At 37.3% G+C, this 22,817-nt stretch overlaps 1 protein-coding gene across 2 annotated transcripts; it reads left to right on the plus strand.

Annotated features, from left to right (window-relative positions):
• LOC145209478 (uncharacterized) lies at positions 1-22,802 on the plus strand. 2 transcript variants are annotated; one of them, XM_080079757.1, is made up of 46 exons: positions 3-211; positions 2,428-2,592; positions 2,860-2,962; positions 3,031-3,221; positions 3,461-3,586; positions 3,670-3,804; positions 4,482-4,610; positions 4,679-4,807; positions 4,873-4,992; positions 5,562-5,687; positions 6,221-6,343; positions 6,680-6,808; positions 7,154-7,297; positions 7,632-7,741; positions 7,833-8,007; positions 8,402-8,518; positions 8,971-9,090; positions 9,334-9,533; positions 9,595-9,727; positions 11,208-11,389; positions 11,778-11,922; positions 11,986-12,126; positions 12,253-12,352; positions 12,491-12,633; positions 13,127-13,240; positions 13,320-13,417; positions 13,495-13,684; positions 13,935-14,059; positions 14,679-14,856; positions 14,966-15,174; positions 15,240-15,409; positions 15,602-15,783; positions 16,329-16,531; positions 16,736-16,908; positions 17,355-17,527; positions 17,821-17,935; positions 17,996-18,106; positions 18,195-18,277; positions 18,760-18,896; positions 19,406-19,556; positions 19,617-19,802; positions 20,071-20,202; positions 20,334-20,489; positions 21,163-21,277; positions 21,748-21,898; positions 22,158-22,802. In XM_080079757.1, the coding sequence occupies exons 1-45, from the start codon at positions 106-108 to the stop codon at positions 21,890-21,892; spliced, it is 6,438 nt and encodes a 2,145-aa protein (XP_079935883.1). In that variant the 5' UTR covers positions 3-105; the 3' UTR covers positions 21,893-21,898; positions 22,158-22,802. The 2 variants fall into 2 exon arrangements, with proteins under 2 accessions (XP_079935884.1, XP_079935883.1); XM_080079758.1 differs by lacking the exon at positions 21,748-21,898 and having other exon boundaries at positions 1-211.
• The last annotated feature ends 15 nt before the right edge of the window (positions 22,803-22,817 follow it).

A 22,817-nucleotide genomic window follows, 5' to 3' on the forward strand; every position in this document is an offset into this window, starting at 1 on the left:
TAAAGATGACAAAACCGTTTGGTTTTAATTTTTTTATTCATCTAGAAGTGAGGTGATTTAACTTGTGTTTTATTTGACTGGGGTTTAGTTCAACCCATCATAAACATGGTAAGGTACCTGACCAATTGCTTCGTGCTGCTAGTCTTTTTAGCACTAACGAAAGGACAGCCAACTGTCACCAATCCATCATTTGACGCCTACATGTCTGTTGGTAAGTTATTTACTTAATGTTTTACTACTTCACAAGTTGGACACATTTTCACTTTTCCTGTTGCATGTTCAAAATCCGGAAGCACTGCTTTTGCGCGTGTTACCTGTAAGGATACGACGCGAGTTAGTGCCATCTAGGGTAGGATTGCCACACGTCAGGATTTTCGCTGACATGTCAGGGAATTTAGTGTTTAAATCTGCGTCAGGGAGAAATGTTAAAATGTACTTAAAAGTCAGGAATTTAAGGAAAAAAAATATATACTATATGAAATTAATGTACCAACGGAGAAAGTTTAGTTAGCTGCAACCGCGTCTATACCATGAAACGTAACGATGTAAACCAGTGGTTCTCAAACTCGTTTTCGGGGCCGCATGCGGCTCCCAACTACTTATTTTGCGGCTCGCACCAGACCTCAGAAAACCACCAAACATTGCTATTTTAGCTTTCAAAGTAATAATCTTTAGTGATTTTCTCAAGGTTTCGTTTTTTTGCGACTCTCTGCCCACTTAAAAAAATACCATTTGGCCCCGACAATAAAAAAGTTTGAACACCACTGATGTAAACTGACGGCGCGCATGTTAACGCACAAGGTTGCTGTTTCGTTTTGCAGTGTGTGTGCGCGTGTAACAATACCTGTTTGTTACCCGCGTCTGAAGAAGACACAGCGTTCAATGCTACGTGGAAACGTAGAAAATTTTATTTGCTTTAACTGTGTACCTAATATGCAGGGTACTAACTAACAACAAAGGTCGAATGTCGTGAGACATAAAAACGGTTTTACAGTGGCATTTTATTTCAAATTTAAGGAGGTCTTCGTGGTTCTCCGTGTTTTTGTTTTGTGTGAAATTTGTCCGATTGGTTTTTAGGTAGTAAAGGTTGGCCACCCCTGTAATATGTGCTTATTGTTTCAAGGATAGTAAGAGTAGTGAGCTTAGCCTTATAAACTTAACTAAACAGAAGCCTACGCGAAAGTTAATTGGCAAGGATCAGAGTATCGTATCTAACGGTTTCTCTTGCTCCGTCCGCGTTGCTTCCGAATATTCTAAATTTATCCCCGAATAGAAGTGTTTGGACAGCAAAAACGTAGCGGTTCTCAAACTGGGGTCCGCGAAAAGTAACGTAGCGGTTCTCAAACTGGGGTCCGAGAAAATGTGGAAGTAATTCTTATTTGGCGTCAGTTTGTGTAACTGAATAAAATCAAAGTGAGAATCGACCGTCTCCATTGCTAAACAATAGCCTTTATTGCATGACAACTAACAAAAATGCAATTGTTTGCGCACAATCTGATGTTTTGTCTTGTTTGTGATGTCAAATTTGGATCAATGTTATGCGCAATTTTGCATGTCTATCGTTTTTCTGAAATACACATTCAGGCTTAAGGACCGCGAGTCCTCGAAATAATGGCAAAGGGGCCGTTTAGAGAAAATAACGAAAAAGTTTGTGAACCACTGGGTTAACGCAACTGAGATAAACTTTGTCAGGGATTGTGTTGTATAAAATATGGCAACCCTAATCTAGGGTTGTCATCAAACAAATAATTATTTGATTATTTGAAAATGTATCAAATAATTTTCTACTCAGTTAAAAAATCAAGTATTTTTTTCGGATGCATTAAACCTCAATATATGTGCAAAATCAGTTTGCACATCGGTGACATTTTTATGAAATTGTGGCTACACAGAAGCACTGCAACTTATGTTTTCAGCCTTATATTAATGTTCATTAACCCATGCGCCAAAAATGTTGGACAAAAAACATGATAGTTTACTGTTCATTCCGGCATTAGTTACACCCAGAAATAATTAAAGTTATTTAAGCAAGAGAATAAAATGTTGTAGATCACAATTCAATTCCGCAAGTATTTAGAAAAAACTGTTAAAATAGAGTATAAAAATAAACTTGAAAATACAAATAGTTTTGCCAAATTACAGAGAATAACTAAAGCATGTCTCTATCTGTACTAATTTATCCTTTTTACAGAAAAAAAGATGTAGCCTAGAAACAACAAATAAAAGCTTACAAAATTTGTTTAGCAATTTCAATTATCCTCATTTAAATCTGGGCTTTATGTATCGGGTATTCTAAATTATTTGAATTATTTAATTAAGTTATTTGATTTGAAAGGAAAACAATTATATGATTATTTGAAAAATTAAAAACCTTTATTTGATAACAGCCCTAGTGCCATTAATACTGTTTTGTCTCATCCATTTCAGCCATGCACACTTGTGGACCTGACAACCCGTCTGAGGGCGAAGTAATCCCGCTGACTGAGAGATGTGGAACTTTGTTGTCCCCTTGCTTCGGTGTGCGAAATTATCCCTTGGAAATCACGGAAGGACTTCGCCTTTGGTATCTTAATTTTGCACAACCGATAGCTGGTGAGTATGCACGCTTTGCCAATACAATTTTGTGTAAAATATATCTCTCTGCTGTCGTTTTTGACGTGCAAATACCTATACGATGGTGATTAATAGGATACTTTACCAATCTGTTGAGACTAACTTAATTACAAATTGTTTTGTTATTACAACTTGAATAATGTTTAATGCTACAACTTACTTTAACTCCAAAATCAGTTCCACTCTGCAACTATTATTTGCCCGTCAGTTGCAGTGTTTAATATAGGACTCTGTCATTTCATAAAGGTCTTCGTCTCACTGCTAACCAATTTGAAACAAACGGCATCAATGGTATTCTTTACATTGGAAGATCTGTGGTAATGCCCACAGGAATATTCGGAGTTGCGAGGTAATAAGTCAAATCTATCTTAAATGGAAATATTTCGCATCAATCGCTTTTGTTTTATCTCAATAAAGAGATTTTGAAATTTATGGAAGTCTTACTGGAGCTGCAATGAATCCGTTTACATTTAACTTTACTACTGCGACGGGTTCTACAAGAGACGGAAACACCTTTTTCTTCGATAACGTGGAAACAGCATTATTTATGAGCTTTTACTCATCACTCGAACCGGCAAATTCGGGATTCAATATCTCTTATTGCCTCGGTAATCAGTCTTCAAAAACTTATCTCAATTTTCAACCTTTTAATTCGTGGTCGTTTAAAGCGTAAGTCGTCAGTTAAACCCACGTTTACTAAATAAGAGAGGAATTCAGGCAAGTTCACAACATTTGATATTGATTGACTTGCGTGACTTTTATAATCATTTCAAGACAATACGTTTTTTAATGCCTGTTACTGATAGGTAAAAGTTTTAACCTAGTGCTACGAAATTCTGTGTTGCAGATGTGAACATGTGTGCTGATACTACTTTCTGCACCAATCCTGCTAGGGGTACTTGTGTTCGAAACGGATTTGAAGAATATTCATGCAACTGTATGAGCACATTTACTGGCGCACGCTGCGAAACAGGTATAGAAAACGACATGTTGCCAAAGATTGACTTGTATTGTCGAACAAAATAACAAGTTTTGTTTCTGATGGTTGTGTAATAGATGTCGATGAATGTACTCCTGCACCTGGTGCATGTGATCCTATAGCAGCGTGCACAAACTCTGAAGGATCATTTTCGTGTGCATGTCCTACTGGATACAATGGAAACGGAATTGCTGCATCGGATGGATGCACCGGTCAGTGGAATAAATGATTTCTAACTTAATTGTAAACGGTGTAGTTTGCACACTCTGTACAAAATATTTTTTGATGAAAAAAGTAGGTAGAAACCTATTTTTTTTCTTTTATACTCTTTATGGACAAGTCATGGCTTTGATCAATGATAGCAACCAGGTGTTTAGGTCTTTGAGGTTGCATAGAAAATAAGCCAGAAATAATTATCTAAAAAGCCATAAAAGACACTTTTTTTGAAAAAATTTGCATCACAACCTAAACATTGCGCAAAGAAGATTATGCATGTGTTTTTCACAAGTGAGATTTATTGCGCATATGAAAGTGTAGTTGTCGTTGATATATTCCATACATTATAGGTACGTAAGGGTGTAAACACATCGATTGCTTCTGGGACTTAGGTTAAAAAACTGTTTCATAAAGATTTCGCCCAAGAAAGCTTAACCACACTGCGTGCAATCAGTGCGCACCCGACTTTTACGAACGTGACATCAAACTAAAATATAGTTTTGTTAAGTAATATCGCTCAAGGACTTTGAGGGATTATGATGTGGCGCGAAATTTTTCTTAATGAAAGTTTACTGGGTAGAAATTGCTTGGTAAATTATCCCTGGATCAAATTTCTACGACATGTTTTGCTGGAATTTAACAAACCCTAACATACATTGCCATTTTTCGGCAGATATTGACGAATGCAGTGATGCAGCATTAAACAATTGCAGCACTACAGGTTCAAACTGCACAAATTTGCCTGGAAGCTTCGCTTGCTCATGTTTAGCAGGTTTTAATGGCGATGGAACTGACTGTGTTGGTATGTTTTGTTATTAAGGTGAACCGACGTATGTATACCTCTTTACCCTATTCTACTTTTGTACTTAGATATCAACGAATGCGAAACAAATAACGGAGGATGCGGAGATACGGCAATGTTTACATGCACAAACGAGCCAGCAGGAAGTTTCACTTGCGGATGTTTGACCGGATTTATTAACTATCCTACATGCACCAGTCAGTTTTCTCATTCTCATAAGTTAAACTCAGTACCTAGAACTAATAGAAGATTTATGTTTTAGACGACAACGAATGTTCAAGAAACCCCTGTGTTACAAATGCCGGTTGCTCGGACAATGAAGGATCCTTTGTGTGCACGTGCAACGCTGGCTATACTGGTGATGGCTTGGTGTCTTGCAACGGTACGCGTCTTTTCTTGCAGCAGAAAAGCATTATAAAATATATACCCTTAGAAAAAAGGCTTAACCGACTCGAAGGGTTTTCTAACACATTTACAGCGATTAAAATAAAACACGACCTTGCTTTAAGTATACTTCTAATATTTGTTTTATTTATTGAGAATTGTGTCACCTAAAATGTTTCTAGTAACATTAAAAAGGTTTTAGCTTCGAAAAAGCTGTCAGAAACATTGTATATACAGTTAATCCGTATTTTTGCAAACGTCTTAACAAAGCATGTTTTGAGTATTTCTGATACTTAACACTAAGGCAATTTTGAAAACAATTCATATGATATGTATTCACTTTGAAAGTTTTTAAACCTCTACCGGTATTGTGTTTCTTTTTACAAAAGTATTGTACGTCGATGCTGTTTTTACTACTTTTTGGTGCATAAGTTTTCCGCTTTCGTAGATGTTGATTATTGTCCTTACTAATTTAGCACTACGCATATTCGCAACAGATTTTACGATATAGTTACGTGTCTCAATTTCTTGACAGTCTACCAATATTTTTTTCCTACATTTACGCAGATATCAATGAATGTATGCCCATATCTTCATGTGATGTTAATGCAATGTGCGAGAACACAGAAGGCAGTTTTATCTGCAGATGTTTAGACGGATACACAGGATTTGGTTTACCCGATCAATGTGCAGGTTCGTGCAATGCGACCTTTTTCCATCCGTTTCCGTAACAAAAATATATTTGAAAAAAGCGTCCGAGTAAAACCACGCAAAAGTTTTCAATGACTGTTTGCATGCACTAAGGGATGTTTTGGTTCGATCATTAGTTTGCCACAACGGTTCAAGGAAGTAAAATACATTTTAGGCAAAAATGAACATCGACGTTTATAAAGGCATGTTAGTGGTATATGTGGTACGCCACAAAAAAATTAGCGACAATTAAATACACTTTGTCCAAAACACGTGTTTGCAACACTAAAACAGTCAATCATTTTTTTCAACGGAAAGGTGACTTTGAAAAACATATTTCGAAAACCAGTAACAAACTCATTTCACAACTTTTGAACATCATTAAATACATAAACGAGTATTGCACTTTTCTGAAAATACTGGTTTTACATTATGTCTGGAAGCAATAGCTTATTTATAATTAAATACATTTTTTGTGAAATACGACGTCCACTAACTTAATTGTTTTGTTTTTCTTATTTTTTCAATTGCGACAGACGTGGACGAATGTGCGAACGGGGATAACAACTGTGATCCAAACGCCAATTGCACAAATGCTATTCCAAGCTTTATGTGCACGTGTCGAAATGGTTGGTCAGGCGATGGAGTTACCTGTGTGGGTAGGTTAGCTTTTTCACGTTCGTTATGCCAAACTTTTTTGTTATGAAGTTACAAACACAGATCATCATCTTGGTAAAGTGAAAAGTGCAATTAAAAGCAATACTATATCATATTCATTAAAATAGAGTCGTGATCACAATATGCGGAGGTAAGAGATTTAAGTTTTCCCTAAAAGTATTCCCAATAAATGTCTATGCAAGTAGCAACTGGTTTCTTATATAGGCCTGATTTTTTTGCATTTAAAATACATGGATGTTTAAACACTAACCCAAACTAAACATATCGTTTAAAAACTCCTCAAAAAGCCACTAACCAACACTTGGGTGTTTATTCAGACATCAATGAATGTGCGGAAACTTCCGATGATTGTATGATGCCCGCAGAGTCTTGCAGAAACTTAATGGGAAGTTTTGAATGTCCTTGTAATGAGCCTGAGTACCGAGGAACGCCTGGCAATTGCATGGGTAAGTATTATGTTGAATAGATAACCAGTTTCAATACCTCTGCTTGCTTGATTTATATGCAACTATAAATCCATGCTTGACTGTTTTAACTGCTTGTTTTTTTTTAAATCAAAGCCTACCTAGTCTATTAAATGCCACACAGATGATTTGAGTTAAGCATATATAGTGTGACGTCGAATGGTTGTGTATATGTTATATTTGCAGGTTGAACTAAGCGGATAGGTGTTGATTGCCAGTAAATGCTTTAGCTTATTTACAATCGATTTTCTTGATTCAACTTTTCATGATTGGACTGCCGTAACGACACAAACGATCCTAACTTTTTACTTTCCTGCTTACCCTTAGGTTACTTTTGTGCTGGGAACTTGACGGAGGACACAGTTTGCAATATAACAGGCTTGATTGAATGGCCAACCTTCTTCGACGGAAGCATGCTTTACGAGACAAACCAGGACGTGACATGGTTTATTGACCTTTCGGCTGAAAGTGGTAAAAAAGAATATTTGATTGTCCAATGCCTACAGTCTTATGGCGCTAAAAGTGTCGTATCGCGTTGAGTCTAAAGTAAAGAAAAATAATTTAAAACTAAATTTAAAGCCGTGTTCGGCAGCAACTAGACCTTTTGTTATATCTACAAACTATTTGGTTTTTGTTTTGTCGAACGAAATTGGTTATTTAAGTTTAAATTTTGTCACATGTGAAAAAATAGAAGAATTTTTAGAAACAAAAACGGACCTATCAACTACCAAGGCTTAAAATTGCTTAAAAATGTGCTTAACGTAAAGTAGTATTTTTTTGGTTTGAAGCGATGAGTGTTTTTCAGCTGTAGGAATTATCTTTACCATTGTGGCTATTGACGTCCAACCTCAAGAAGATTACATCATTTTCAACAACAACTCGGACTATCGTGTTCTTCAACCCGTCCCACTTTTCGTACGTAACCTAATCGACAATTATATTGCTCTTATTATTTAAGTGGCACTCGTTAAAAAATTATGTAATAACCATCTTTTGTGGTTAACAGTTTACTGGGTCTACCGATGCCATCTTAAGCGGAAATACAACGGCAAGTGAGACTAATCCCCTTGGTTACAATGTGACTTCACAATCATTCACCATTAACCGCGATCAAGTCTATGTTCATTTTCACAGCGACCGAAGCACCACGTTCACTGGATTCCAAATCAGTTATGAAACAGGCAAGTGAAGTGCATATAGCCTACGCTGTTTATACGATTGCTTGTTTTTCCTATAAATGTCAAGAATAAAAAAAACATTGACTTATTTAATTTAACTGTTAAATGCTGGCCGCAAATTTTTACAAAGTTAAACTTTTGCACAGACAAACCATTTCTAAAAAAGGGTTACAAAACATGTGAAATCTATTCTACGCAATGTGTATTTTCTGTTTGAGAAAGATAACTTTGTAAGACATTGCATAATGCTCCCATTAATTTATTCTAAATTTCATTATTGTCGATCATATCTTTTTTGATTAACCTGTCCAATACTGAAGGTTAAGAAATCTCTCTGCCTTGTTTAAATGATTTAAACAAGTGTTTAATTTTTTTTAATATTCTCAACTTTTTACAGGCATAGATATTTGTACGGCAACCGCTCCTTGTATGAATGGAGGAATGTGTGCAAATGAATTCGTTGGTTATACTTGCCAATGTGACGCTAACTGGACAGGGCGTGACTGCGAAATAGGTAAAGCTGTGTTGGTGTTTGTATCGGTCTTAAATTATCAATTAACTTAATACGACGAACATCACTGATCATGTTCAAATAAGTTTGACATATGCTGATTTTATTTACATTAGTTATCATTACCATGTTTTCAGGTTAATACGCGAAAGGCCTTGGATACAAAATATTGTACAGCAGTTATAAGTCGAGTCGGGTTTATGCGGGTTGGGTTCAGGCTGAAGTTAAAATAAAACGGGTTTGATTTGCCCCTAACTTTACCCTCGGACTGACTTGTTTGCCAATTTTACTCACTTTCGGGTCAATTTCGGTCATTGGTTTGCAAAAATCGGTTTCGGGTCCCTATTTCGGACTCGCCTACAAATTTGTCAGCCACATTCCGACTATAAATTTGGTCGATAATAAACCATAGCAAACAAATTTTTAGTACATCTAAAAAGTTATTTTTACCACAGATGTGAACGAATGCATGGATCCAAATCGTTGTGACCCAAACGCTACCTGTACTAACACCGCCGGTTCTTTTGATTGCACTTGCAACTCTGTTTTTAGTGGAGACGGAATGACTTGCAGACGTAAGTTGCATTTTATATGATTGATTTACTGCAGATTAGTAATTACTTTGAGTTGGGGGTTGTTTCTGGTTGTGCTATGAAAGATAATTATTAAAAACAACCAGGAAGTATTCCATTAACATTTTTCCAACATGTTTTTACCAAATGTCTACGTAAGCATCAAGATTCTGTAGGTAGAACTTTTTTTACATTAAAATCATAAACATAAACTATAAGCTTACTTTTTGTTATGTTTTTACGTAGCTGACATCGTTATTTCCAATCTGGAAGCTTTGTCTGAGTTCAACATGACCAGCGGCATAACTTCTGTCACTGTCACTTTCCAAGTTACCCCAGAGTGGAATACTCTGGACTACATTCAAAACTACGTTTTAACATACACTGACAGCGAAGGGATGAATACCATGATCACCACACCTTTTGTCAATGAAACCAATTTTAATGTAAGTATGTTGATCTCTGTTGTATTATTGTTTACGTAACTGGTTTTTATTTGTTTTACAGGTGATCACTTTTGATGTTACTTCATTTACTAATTACACAATCGAGTTAGATCCAGGCGAAAATGGAACAGAGATTTCGACTGCAACTGTCAGCTTTTCCGCTTTTTCTATAGAAATCACGACTGCCGATAGTCGTAAGTTAATTTGTTGATATTACTTTTTCGATACTATAACTCACCAACTTTGACTCTAATAACAAAACCCTAGGTCGTAGTACCTTGTTGTGGGTCACCATAGCATGGTTGAATATAACGTTTACCAACAAACTCATTGACACAAGAGGATTTTTCTTATTTAGTTTAACATGTCCTCGCGGCAAGTTGACACATCAGTGGGCATATTTATAAGCATTAGAGATGGTTAAAGTTAAAAACTTATTAAAGTATCGTAATTTAGCCACTGTCTTAGTGTAATGGAATTATGAAGTGAATCATAGTTATACTTAACTACCATGATAGTTATTTTTTTAATTACCATTTCGGCTTTAAGAAATACTTATCCTGTTCAAGAAATTTAACACACTTTCCCTTTTTAAATGCCTAGAAACAAATCAGACTCTTTTTGCAATGCTTTGCTCCAAAAAAGCAACATTATTAACTTTAGTTGTTTAGTACATATAAGTTTGGCCTGCCTTTAAATCTGAGCTAAAGGAACCAACAACAAAATTACCAACCGTTTGTCAGTCAACCATTAATAAAACTGATTGCAAGAAGATATTTCAAAAACGAATTTATTGTGAGACGTTCACCTCTCTAAAAAAGTATAATGCGATGCATTCAAGAACCTTTACAGGAATAGACTTTAGATGGTAAATAAAACAGCAAAACCTTTTTTTGCATCCAAAATTTTATAGCTTGTAACATGTCACAAATAAAAAGTTTTAAATTTTGCATCGGTCGTAGCAGATTGAATGCAAAAAGAACAGGTCCAAAATTTTGTGAATGATTATGGTACGTACAAAATACGGCAAAAAATAAACCATTAAAGTTATATTATAAAAACATAAAGTTAAGTAATGGGCCACATTTCGAGAAATGCTTTATATCAGAGGTCCCCAATTCACGACGGGCCAGATAAAATTTAAAATGACATGCAAGGGATACATAGGGTTCAAGACCTAACGCAGCGCCCAAAACTGTGGTCCGCGAAGGATTTTTGCGGGACCAACAAGAGTACAGTCTTATTTAGAGTCAGAGCTACTGTCAAATAACAAAAGTGCGTGAAAAAGATAAACAATCTTCTCTACTTGGAAAAACTCATTTATTTCATCACAATTAACAATATAATGGCGTCTGTTCGCGCACAATAACGAAGGCATTGACACTTTTAGTTTTTTTGTGTGATGTAACAAACAGCCTTTGGATTATATCATGTGTCCTGTGAAATTAGGTGAACTTAAACATACAAATTGTTGCAGAAATACTGTTACTTTAACTGATCTTTCGAAGATTAACTCAAGGTATAGCTTTTCATAAGATGTATAATACCATTAGATATAGACCAAGATCAAATACTCACACAGGCCGGATCCGGCCCGCGGGCCGTATTTTGGTGACTACTGCTTTATACCTTCGGGTACCCTACAAAAAGGTTCCTGTTAATTTGTTTCTGCAGTGCCACTCGTCCCAACTGATCTTACAGCAGCGGGCGAAGCAGTCCAAACCACACTTACATGGACAGCACCTGATGAAACTGGTCGTGGAGTCACTACCGGGTACCAGATCGGAACAAAGCGATCGGCAGATAGTTGTGCGGCATTCGGAACTATTGACCAACGTGAATGTGACTCAGAAACGGTAAGATTTAACTTGTTTTCAATTAAAGTAGTTCAAGTAGCTGTAGCGGTAAAAAATGGCAATTCTTATCCGTAAAAGGCAAACAGAAGAATGCTAAAGAAATGCAAACAAGCTTTTATAATTCACGGTTGACCTATAGAATTTGATACCAATAGGGTCCAAAAACAACGCAGTCTTTGCGTTGAGCAAAATTGACGATACTGTCCAAACATTAACTGCACATCGAAAAATCATTTTATTTTGCACTCTCACTTAACTTTGTAATTAGCACGCTTTGCCCCACGAAACGTTCTCATTGCAAGCTTGATCATTGTTGATGATTCCTTATATTACAAAACATGGAACCAAATAAGTAACCCTGAGTAACAATTAAACCATTGCCTTGCAGATGTACACAATCAGCACACAAAACTTCGCTACCACTATGTTTGTTCTCACTGATCTAATTCCTTATCGTGAATACAGTATCCGTATCCGCGCAGAAACATCCGCCGGTTTTGGAAACTGGAGTACACCTGTGATACAGTTTACTGGTATTTCGGAAGTTTTAAAACAACGTCGTTTAAGGCTTTGCTAATACCAACGTTTTTATAAAGGTTATGTTTGCAACAGTTCAAGTACAGAAACTGGAGTACCGATTTGCCCACATACTTCTGGCGCTTTGCTTTCTGAAAACTTTCCAAGGCCGTACCCGGGTTTTACTCGCGCTTTTTGGCTTTTAGAAAACCCTGATAGAGGTATGTAGAACTATTTTGTATATGCTTCGGCTAGGTTTGTTTGAGAGAAGGTCCCATTTAAGCGAAACGTCAAGAATGAAATTTGTTTATTTAGGAACTTTTACAATCTTTGTTTTGTGTGCTTAGATATTCGCTTTGTCTTTGATATTTTCGATACTCAATTCAATCAAGACTATTTGGACATTGGCTATGGAGCTTTGCCAATCCCTATTGCAACAACTGACATGTATGTTTTTGTGTAATTTACGATGTAACGCTTGTCAAGTTTCACAATATGTGTTAACAAATAGTCAGAAAATATCTTCTTGCGTATCGACATGTCGTACGGTTTTCTATTAAATGACATTGATAATAAATAATGCAGACGACTACAGTTGACTGGACCGCTGGGAAACACAACTGCTCCAATCGTCCGCACGAGCGCAGAAACTGGAGGAATGGTCTGGGCTCGTTTTGAAAGTGACATTTTCACGGAAAATAGAGGCTTTTTAATGATTTACGAACAAGGTATATATTTTACTCATCAAGTTTAAAGAGCTCTTCTGGCAAATGTGATTTTATTCCGACGTTTCGACGTCCTATACAGGTCGTCTTCATCAGGGTAAATAACACTGAATGCGACTAGTACAGTGCACGATAAACAAAGGAAAAAAGGGGAATAAAATCACATTTGCCAGAAGAGCTCTTTAAACTTGATACTATGCCTGGCAGCAATAGCTTATGTATATATTTTACTCATATTTGAACTTTAAATGTTGAAAACGGTTTGTTGGACTAACGTCACGCTGTTCTGCATGTGTTTTTGTTTTGCACAAATGTAGCTCAAACGTTTTCGAATCGGTGAGCTTCTCCATATATATTCCCCAAATGTATTGATTGCATTAAACACCACCAAGATTTACATAAACACATGGGAAGTCATTCTAAACGACATAAATATTAAAGGACTCTTTACGGAACTTTTTTCCTAAAAACAATTACACGTTATATATTTACGTAGATATCGACTCTTGCTCGAGCAGCCCATGTCTTATGAGTGGAACATGTACAGACGCAGTATTTGATTTCACATGCACTTGTCCGTCTTTGTGGAGTGGAAAATTGTGTAATATACGTAAGTGGCATAAATAGCGTTATTTATTAACTACCATTAATCGGATATTTACAAACTTTGTTTTTTTTAATGTATTTAGCGCTTGTCACAATCGATGCCACTTGTTCGAGCTCAGCAAGCGATAGCATCACTGTGATGTGGACAAACAACCGGGCCAATGACTCCAGTTTGATTTCTGTAAGAATAACTTGTTTGGTAGTCTTGTATAGACCGCTTGTTTGTTCGCTTGTCAACTTTGTATTTCGTTTTGGTAGATGTACACAGTTACATACACATCGACCACCACTGGCAGAGTGACAGAGAATTTCCCTATTGGCACAAGTCAAGCTTCGTTTTCGGGATTCAGTCCATTTGAAAATGTCACTGTCACTGTTGAAGTGGTTGCAGTTAGTCCAGCCTCTCAGGCAACCACGTCAACTTGCGAGGGTCAAACACAGGAAGCAGGTATTGGTCGCGCTGAAATCTCCTTAAAATAGGAGTTTTGTTGCTTTGAACTAGTCCATCGGTGTGATAGGCAAAACGTTAGCAAAAGTAAAGGTTTAATAGCATAAACACAGATTTTACGGAGCATGTGCAGAGGCCGTACAAAAATAGCAATAAATATGCAATCCGGTAAACAATATGTCTGTTTTTTTAAAAAATTAAGCAAACTTCTAATATAGACATAGTGAAAACGCAAGATGTTTGTTTTTAGCGCCAACTGCTCCAACTATAACAGCTGTGACGCCAGCAACAGGCCCAGCTCTTGATGTCACGTGGTCTGCACCAGCGACGCTCAACGGAGTTTTGACACAGTATACGGTTAACTATCAGACAACAGTAAGTAGCTGTATTGTGTGATAATATTTAAGCGCATTCTCTTTCACAATATTTTGGTTCTATTTTTTATGTATTGATTGCATGTTGAATACTTACAAGCGATATGAAGTTTTAAAAGTTGCAAAGGCAAATATTAAAACAGTTTGTACGTTTAAACGGCTTAAACGGGTTTTATATATAATGTAAAAGCATCGAGCTAATAAATGATAAGCTGTCCAGGTGTGGCATTGCACGAACTAGCTAATGCTTGGGTTTTTACCCTGTTACTCCCAACAAACTGGAGTCCGTTGGAAGGCTTCACTAGCCAATACCCTCGATCTCTCGTTACTAGCTGCAGTGAAAAGACCTCATAAGTCCAAACAGTGTGCACTGTCTTTGGGTTTTATATACCTTTTTTACAGATTTCGAAGTTTAGTTTTTTTCGGAGCATGTAGATGTCAAATACACAAAATTATAAACTGCTTTTGATCAAACAGCAAACAAAAATAGCTTTGAAAGTAAATTATTTTAGCGTTGCAACTTTTTGTGATAGTTCACTAAGCTCGTTTAAAATCTTTCGATTGTTTTTCTTCTTTGAGTAAAAACTAGAAACAGACTCAAAATCTCCTCACAATTCCAGAATCACGCTACTTTTGGGGAAAGTATGGCATCAGGCAGCATGAATGTTACAGATGGATTAACAACCCAGCTCACAGGACTTCAAGCTTTCAGAATGTACCAAGTAACCGTCACAGCTACTACAGGAGGAGGAACAGGGCCTGCTAGCGCCCCTGTAACTCAAACCACGCCTGAAACAGGTGGGTGGTAGGCAAAAGTGTTGAGCATTTTAGGATAGTTAGATACGTTTTTTTTCTGTCTTCGATAATACTATTTTACCTTAACTTTTTTGCTTTTTATTTTTCGCAGCTCCCACCACCGGTGTATCAGGAGTAACAGTAACGGTCAACACCACCCATGCCGTCATCAGCTACACCGCACCAACCCCTGTCACTGGGGTCTTTTCGTACGAGGTTCGATACTTTGTTGTGGGCAGCATATCATCGCAAACTGTCAACAGCAATAATCTCATGCAAACTATCGCTGGATTAACACCTGGGGTTGATTACACGTTTGAGGTAAGCTTGTATTCTCCGTTGCCTACCACCCGAAGACAGCAATATGCACTGCTTATTGTTTCTAGGTTATTGTGTCAACTACTGCTGGAAATGGTCCCCCAACTTCGGCTACTGCAACAACGGACGAAGACATAGCTGGGCTTGTGGCAACACCAACGTTTACAAGTACCAATAACTCAATCACAGTAAATTGGGTTGAACCAGTTCCTCCTAATGGAATAATCACTGCTTACAGGTGGGCAATAAATGTCGGTTACGTCACTTGGTGGTTGTTTTAATGTTTTTGCCACTTTTAAACTGTGTTCTGCAATAAGTTCAAATAGTCATTTTTTTGTGATTTTTGTGTTGTGCCGCCAGAAAAAGTTTGTCCACTCTGAAAGTTAAAACTATTAACCGATTGGGACAAAAGCAACTTATAATTGTACAGAGTTTCCTGGACACCAGTGACAGGTACAGTTGGTGGTACGTCTGATAACTTAACCGGAAGCACCCTGTCGTACACCATTGAAGGGTTAGAAACCTACACAGAATACACTGTTACTGTATTTGCCCGGACAGCTGTTGGGGAAAACGCGGGAACTGTCGCCAATCAGCGAACCAGTGAAGGAGGTATGTAGATCATGTAATGAGTCGTCTAAACATTATACTAATATACATTAAATTCCACAAATGTAATGCGTTTTGCCGAATCGTTTTGCTGCTTTCAATAGACCAGTTTATTTGCTGTAAAAATCCTTATAGCCTTAGATCTCCGAATTAACAGAAGCCGTTCAACTTACGACCACTTGGTGAAGTTGTTCTTAGTGTTTCTACACAAAAGTGAAAAATCTTACAACAACAATTGACACACATTGCAAATATTTGAGTCAAACATATATTACTGAAAAATAAATTACTGTTCGGTCTGAAACTAATATCGACATGCGCTAAGATTTCGTGTGTTGATGGGGACCAACATTATGGTTACGATGACTGTTTAAAACTTTTCAATGCAAACCGAACCAATTAACGTTTCATAAATATATATGTTTCTTATAATATGTTTTAATTGGACACGTGTCTTTTACGATAAAACACGATTAAAGTGTAAAGATTGTGGGCATTTTTTTCTGTTTTTAGTGAAACACAATACGAGTATTTTTCCCTTTTTACAGTTCCCCGCACTGGCGTAAGCAATATTGTTTTCAACCCGAGTGCAACTGGGGTCATTGTAAGCTACGATGCACCTTCTGTTGTGACTGGAGTCTTTACATTCACGTTGGAATATCGTATTGCCACAGAATCAGGTTTATTTACTGCAAGTTCAAGTGCCACCGAAATAACTGGCCTGAGTACTTTTACAACTTACACAGTTAGGGTAAGTACAGCCTTGAGATAGGGGCGAAAAGTTAAAATTTTTACATTTATATGAACTTCAATACTTATATTGTATTTGTACAGCTTTTTGTATTTTGTCATTGTCCAAAGTGCCATGTTCTAGGCGAGCCTTGAAAACTACATCACGTTCTGTAATTTTGGTTGTAGTGTCAACATCTTAAAGCTTGTAACTGTTTCTTCGCAGGTTAATGTAAGCACTGGTGCCGGTGCTGGACCAAGCGAAGAAAGGAATTTCACTACCGCGCAAGACATTCCTGGCGATGTAACAAATCCTAGTAGTTCGGCAGTCACAACCACAAGTGCTACTGTGCAATGGGAAGCGCCGTCAACTCCCAACGGCATCATAACAGAATACTTGTATGTTTTCTACATTTTTCGTTTTATGTCGGTCGGTATTAGAAACAAAGAAGCACTTCCCAATTTTTAATCGTTTTGTTAATTTTGCTGTACTTCCCAGTCGCTTCTGCAAAAAACATTGTTATAAGTTTGGCTTTGACTCATCGCTTCTCAACCATTTTCATTGTTCCGTCTACAAATACAGTATTTTTTGATACAAATCCAATGCCCCCTGCATAATCTAGACAGAAATAAAGCCCCGGTTTAGCGCATCAACGACCAGATTCATTGTCGGCTAACTAACATAGGAAATTGTATCTGGCTATGAGAGAAAACTAAAATACATGGTAGACAGCTAGTAAAAGTTATATCAACACATAACTAAAATTTTGAGTTTCAGGCAGCTCTGTATATTTGCTAAGTGTTATAAAACAATGTGTTTTTACAAACTGTTTTTGTTTTTGAAGCATTTCTTGGGCAGTAAATGGCGTTGAGATGGAAGTTGCAGTGGCCGCCTCCGTAACCACCTACGAAATCACGGGACTGCAGCCATTTACAACATACATGGTGACAATCGTAGCAGCCACGATCGCAGGGAACAACACTGGTTCGATTGTGATGTTTTCAACACCAGGAGACGGTACCTTTATTTCTCACTCTAAAATATTTCTCACAAACGAAACAAAACCAGGCATTCTCGAATTTGTGTTATCTTGTCACAAATTCGTATGTTGCCTTTGAAACCTAATGTTTGTGCGTTTGCAGTTATGTCACAATTTAAATGTTTGTGCGTTTGCAGTTATGTCACAATTTAAGGCGAGGAATTCTTATATCCGGGTAGTTGTCAAAAGCGAATCGTGTGTACTGTAACTGACGTGTATGCAATTAAATTTTAAGGACATTAAGTTTATTTGACCTAATTGTAACTTTTAGTACCTGATGCTCCAACCCTCGGTCCGAATATCAACACTGACAATTCATTCAACTTAACGATTACACCTGCAACTCCACCAAGGGGCGACATACTTTACTATGAGATCCGTATAAGGTAAAATAGAATATCCTGACAATAAACCACGGTAACATTTTGCTAAAAATACTATTTCAGACAAAACGTTTCCGAATGTACTGCTCTCGGCGACAGCGAATGTTACGACGTAACGCAAACGTTACCAGCTTCTCAAACAACATTCACAACAGAAGTTCTGCCTGGGTTCAGGTAAAGACCATTTATATGCCAAATCAAAAAGTCTTACTGTCGTAGAATGAAGATATAGAGTGGCTGTACTGACTTTATTTCTCTTTAGATCTATTATATTTTCTGTGAGGGCTAACACAACTGCAGGATTTGGACCTGAGGCCACAACGACGGTAACAACCGAAATTGTTGGTAAGTATCCACACCATTTATTTTAGCAACGGTGGCTTTCAGCGTGTAAATTGTCATCAGACAAGATAGGCAGCTCTTTCTACACCACTACTTAGTCTACTATAAAAAAGCATTAACTCTTTAACACTATTTTGCTTAGAGATGATTGTTAAGCGATTTTCAGTTTATAAGATAGGCATTTGTATTTGGCTGACATTTTTTGTTTAGCTTTTTAAATAGATGTCATGTCGTTTAAAATTTGGACAAGAAATGGTCGTGGTATGCTTCACTGCCTGACACAACGAGATATGTTCTCTACTTGGTATACTAAGATCTATACGTTTTAACTGTGTGAATTTGAATAATTATGTGTGATAAGGTGGGGTATTGGCAAAGACGTTTGAGCAAGTTGAAGCTCCTTTCTACTTAACAACTTGAGGCGGATACAGATTAACTTGTACCCTGTCGAGCAATTATAACTTTTTATATTGCGTTTCACGCAGCGGCCGGAACAGTTACAAATGTTACTCTTACTCCAATCAACTCCACCGCTATAAATGTGGCATGGATAACAGCTAGACCTGTTCCCGGTCCAAGCAACTACACCATTACTGCAACCGATTTCGCGGGTCAAACTAGCGTAAGTTTATCGTTCTTCCCAGTATAATGCAGGGATTGCCAAACAAGAGATTTTGGGGGTATTGTTATTTATACATATATTAACCGCGCACGGTTTAAAAATATTTCTGTATCATTTCCTGCAGTCAATACCGGACGGACCTCGTATGTCTACTATAAGGTGTTTCTTTGGGGTCACCCCCGCCATTTTAATAAAAAAAATTAAAAAATAGGAAAATTCTCAAATGCCATTATTTTAATTTGCACTTTTACTTATTTACCATCACCAGCGGGTTTTGTAACGCCGCAGAAATGTTTAGTGTAAATTCTAAAAATTGTTTGTTGAAATTAACTAAAAACTACGTTTCAAATTTACAGTGAACTGGACAATATTTAGCCTATTATGGTTGGGAAATTTATCATTTGGTTGGGAAATATACTATTTTTAATTAATTGCAGTGTAGGTTTTTAAGACAATGTTTAATCGATTTTGGTTATTCGCTAACAATGATATAATTGAATGTCTCGCAGACGTTTACCGTGATGGATTCTGACGGCACGGCCCTAATGTTTAACCTCACGTTCGCTGGGCTCACTCAAGGGTCTGTTTACGCGGTGACTGTCACCCAGTCTACTTCTGTTGGCAGTGGCTCTGCTTCACCCATGGTAGAGCTGACAAGACGTGAGTTGTAGGTTTCAACCTTGTACAGATTGACAATTAATATTTCTATGTTGAATATAGCCGCTGCAATTTTCGCTGGAGCACAACCTAATGTTAGTGTTACTCAAAACCTTCTTGGTGCATCTGCTACTCAGGCATTTGTCATGGCGAACCCATGCAACAGTGTGGCTACGTTTTTCACACCTAATGGCGGAACAATCCAGGCTGTTGATGTGATTATAAGAGAATCAGGCTCTTCGGCTACTAGTAAGCTTCTAGTTTTTTCAGATATGTTGATTTTGCTTTCAAACTTCAATCTAATCTCAATTGCTTCAGCAATATGCAACTTGAATTTTTGATACTGTTTGTATTTTTTGCATAATATTTTGCCAAGAAAACTTCGCAAACATCGTTTCTTAGTGTATACATATCTAACTGTAAAAAAATATTTGTTAAAATAATTTGCTTCTATCACCTTGTGTTGAGTTTAAGTTGGTTACTGTTGGAAATATTATTTACCGTGTATTTGTTGCAGCTATTAGCTACTGGGCAGAAGCATCCATCCTGAACCCAACACCCCAATATTTTGCTGCTACGATTCCCTGCAGTTCACCATCGGGAAGAAAGAAGAGGAGAGTATCTGATGACGGTCAAACATTTGTAAACGGTAAGCATTTAGAGAGTTGCACAATAATTGTTGCAGTTTCCCAAATTTATCATCGCTACTATCTAACCTAGCACATAAAAAACAATGTATCCTAATACATGCGTGTGTTGATTCAAATATTTTTGTCTCAGGCCACGACCAAACCTGTGACCCATCGTTGGTCACAACTGTTTGCAATGGACCTCTTGCATCCGGTCGATCGTACGAAGTTGCTTTTCGGGCTGACACCGGAGCTCCTGAGGGAAAATCTGGTTTGACCGCATTTTCGGCTCCAGTAACAACAGCAGGTGATTACAAAATACCGCTGCCTAATATTTGGACAGTTCATGTTATCTAAATGTCTTGCTTTTTCATATCCCGAATCCTTAGCAAAGAGTTTTTTTTTACTTTTCGGTTTCCGTGTGTTATAGGAAATAAAAAGTTCGACTCTCGTTTATGAATAACGTTAACGTAAGCTGTATACTCAGAATTCAGATTATAATGCTGCACGGGACACGCCATTCAAAGGCTAATGATGCATTTCGAAAACCCTTGTATCTTTTTTTATGTAAGGAACTTTTTTGCACCAACTTTCGTCAAATGACAAACCTCATTTTTTTTCGACAGAACTAAATTTGTTTATGTAAAGCTAACCCAAATCATTAGTGATATTTAGATTTTTAAAAAATAGAGTGAGAACAGACAGGGGAGTTGTTTTAATAAAAGTGCATGGTTTTGTTTCTATTTTGTATAGCCTACTTGTATTCAACTATGTTTTCTCAAAAAAATTTGGGGAGGATTTAGAAAATTTTGACAAATTACCTTGAGGGTTTCGTGGCACTCAAAAGTTTTTTTTTACTAATAAACACTAGTAAGTTGTACTGTTCTAGGTTAATTGACTAGATACGTTGCGTCGATACATTGACTGGTGAATACAAGTTACAACTCTTTCTCCAGAACTCTGATTTTTTTATTTTTCAGTCGAGGCGCCGCCGAGTGGATTGACACCTGGCGAGATTGCTGCCATCGTGATTTGCAGTTTTATCGCTTTACTTCTTATCATACTGCTCATATACTTCTGCTACAGACGCAGAAAGTAAGTGCTTCTTTTAAATATCCTGATTGCCACTTTATAATCTATGCTTGAGTACCTGCGTGATTGGCTGATCTCAACCTTACGTCTACTTGCTTGTGTGTTTGGTTTTTGCTTTGTAGATCGAATTAATGCAATCTAATTTTCAATGATATTTTTTCACCAATGTTTGTATGAATCAGCATGGTAAATGATGATTTCAAAATTAATCGCCTTCCGGTATATGATAACCTAAAATTGAAAAAGCAAGTTAATGTGGGTTAGGCATAAAATGTTAATCTAATTAAAAAATATCAGTAACGTTTTCTGCATTTAATCGTGGGATCCGTCAAATAATAAATCAATTGCACGAAAAAGCATCATTGATACCATTTTAACTGACTAAAAACTGTATTGTAAGACGCTATAATAACGCCAAGCGGGTTTTTCACGCTGCGATTTTGTTGAGTCCACAAACATATTGTGTTGGACAGGGGCGCGGGCACATACGCACCAAAGGGGGATGACAACGGCGCCTTCGACGACTCCGGCCGACAGCGTTACCGCGTGGACCCTAGCGTTCCAGCAGCGACTTCTTATACCGAACCTACTGAGGGCCCAGGGGAAAAACTCGCTTGAGAAAAAGTATGCGTCCTGCTTGTGTGTTATTTTCCTGTTTATTTTTCTGAAACCCAAAGCATGATTTGCTTGAAATTGCATGTTGCACCTTCGCATTCCCAAAACGATTGATACTATGTTCCTTTAGTGTTGTGTGTTGTGAAGATAAACTGATCACAAACAAATTTATGGTAGTTTGTGTAAAAATGTGCTACAACCATTTTTGTACCATGTAATGTTGCACTGCAATGTTAAATATCTAACATCCGTTGTTTTTGTTTTTCAGAAGCACGATTGTTTAAAGCTGAAGCGAATTGGAAAGGTGACTTACACCGATCGTGTACAAAAATGTGATGTGCTTGCAAACGCCAACCTTAATATGCATACTGTCTCCAACATGTCCTGCCAATGGCAAAATCTAACGCCTTCCTAACCCGCTCTTATCAGTTTTATTTTATCTGTGTTTTGAGAAGATATTAATTGTTTCACAGTGATAATATTTAGTTATGCTGTGTGTAACATCACCTTGTCGCCTGTGTATAGGTCTTTGGCCGAAGCTGCGGTACAAAAATATAAACGTTTTTTGTTTGCTTTGTCACATCAAATCTGCCCTTAATGTAAATAAGTGATGATCACCCACTGCTCTTCTGGTATCAAAGTGCTGCGATCTTATGCAATGAAGAGCCATACTGGATGAAATGCTGAGTCATGACGGATCTGCGCAAGATGGTGCTGTAATGACGATTCGTGAGTTTAAATACGTTTGGCGCATTTACACAATAGATGGTGCGTTCGTTGCTTGCGTAGCTCCCGAAATTTCAGCCCGACCCATTGCATGGCTTCATGGTGTTGTTCCGTTTCCTTTTTTTAATGTGCTCGCTTATAGTATTAACGAATGACGTGAAGATGCTAATAAAGAATTATATCCTTGACCTAAGGGTTGTAG

This window comes from Phallusia mammillata, chromosome 1 (genome assembly GCF_965637545.1).
Source record: "Phallusia mammillata chromosome 1, kaPhaMamm4.hap1.1, whole genome shotgun sequence".
Taxonomy (NCBI): domain Eukaryota; kingdom Metazoa; phylum Chordata; class Ascidiacea; order Phlebobranchia; family Ascidiidae; genus Phallusia; species Phallusia mammillata.

Bases quoted from the DNA above. Each gene is read 5' to 3' on its own strand.
- LOC145209478 (XM_080079757.1), top strand. From the start codon at position 106: ATGGTAAGGTACCTGACCAATTGCTTCGTGCTGCTAGTCTTTTTAGCA. The intron at 8,008-8,401 runs GCAAGTGAAGTG...AACTTTTTACAG, and splicing joins CCAAATCAGTTATGAAACAG to GCATAGATATTTGTACGGCA. The intron at 9,534-9,594 runs GTAAGTATGTTG...TTTGTTTTACAG, and splicing joins TCAATGAAACCAATTTTAAT to GTGATCACTTTTGATGTTAC.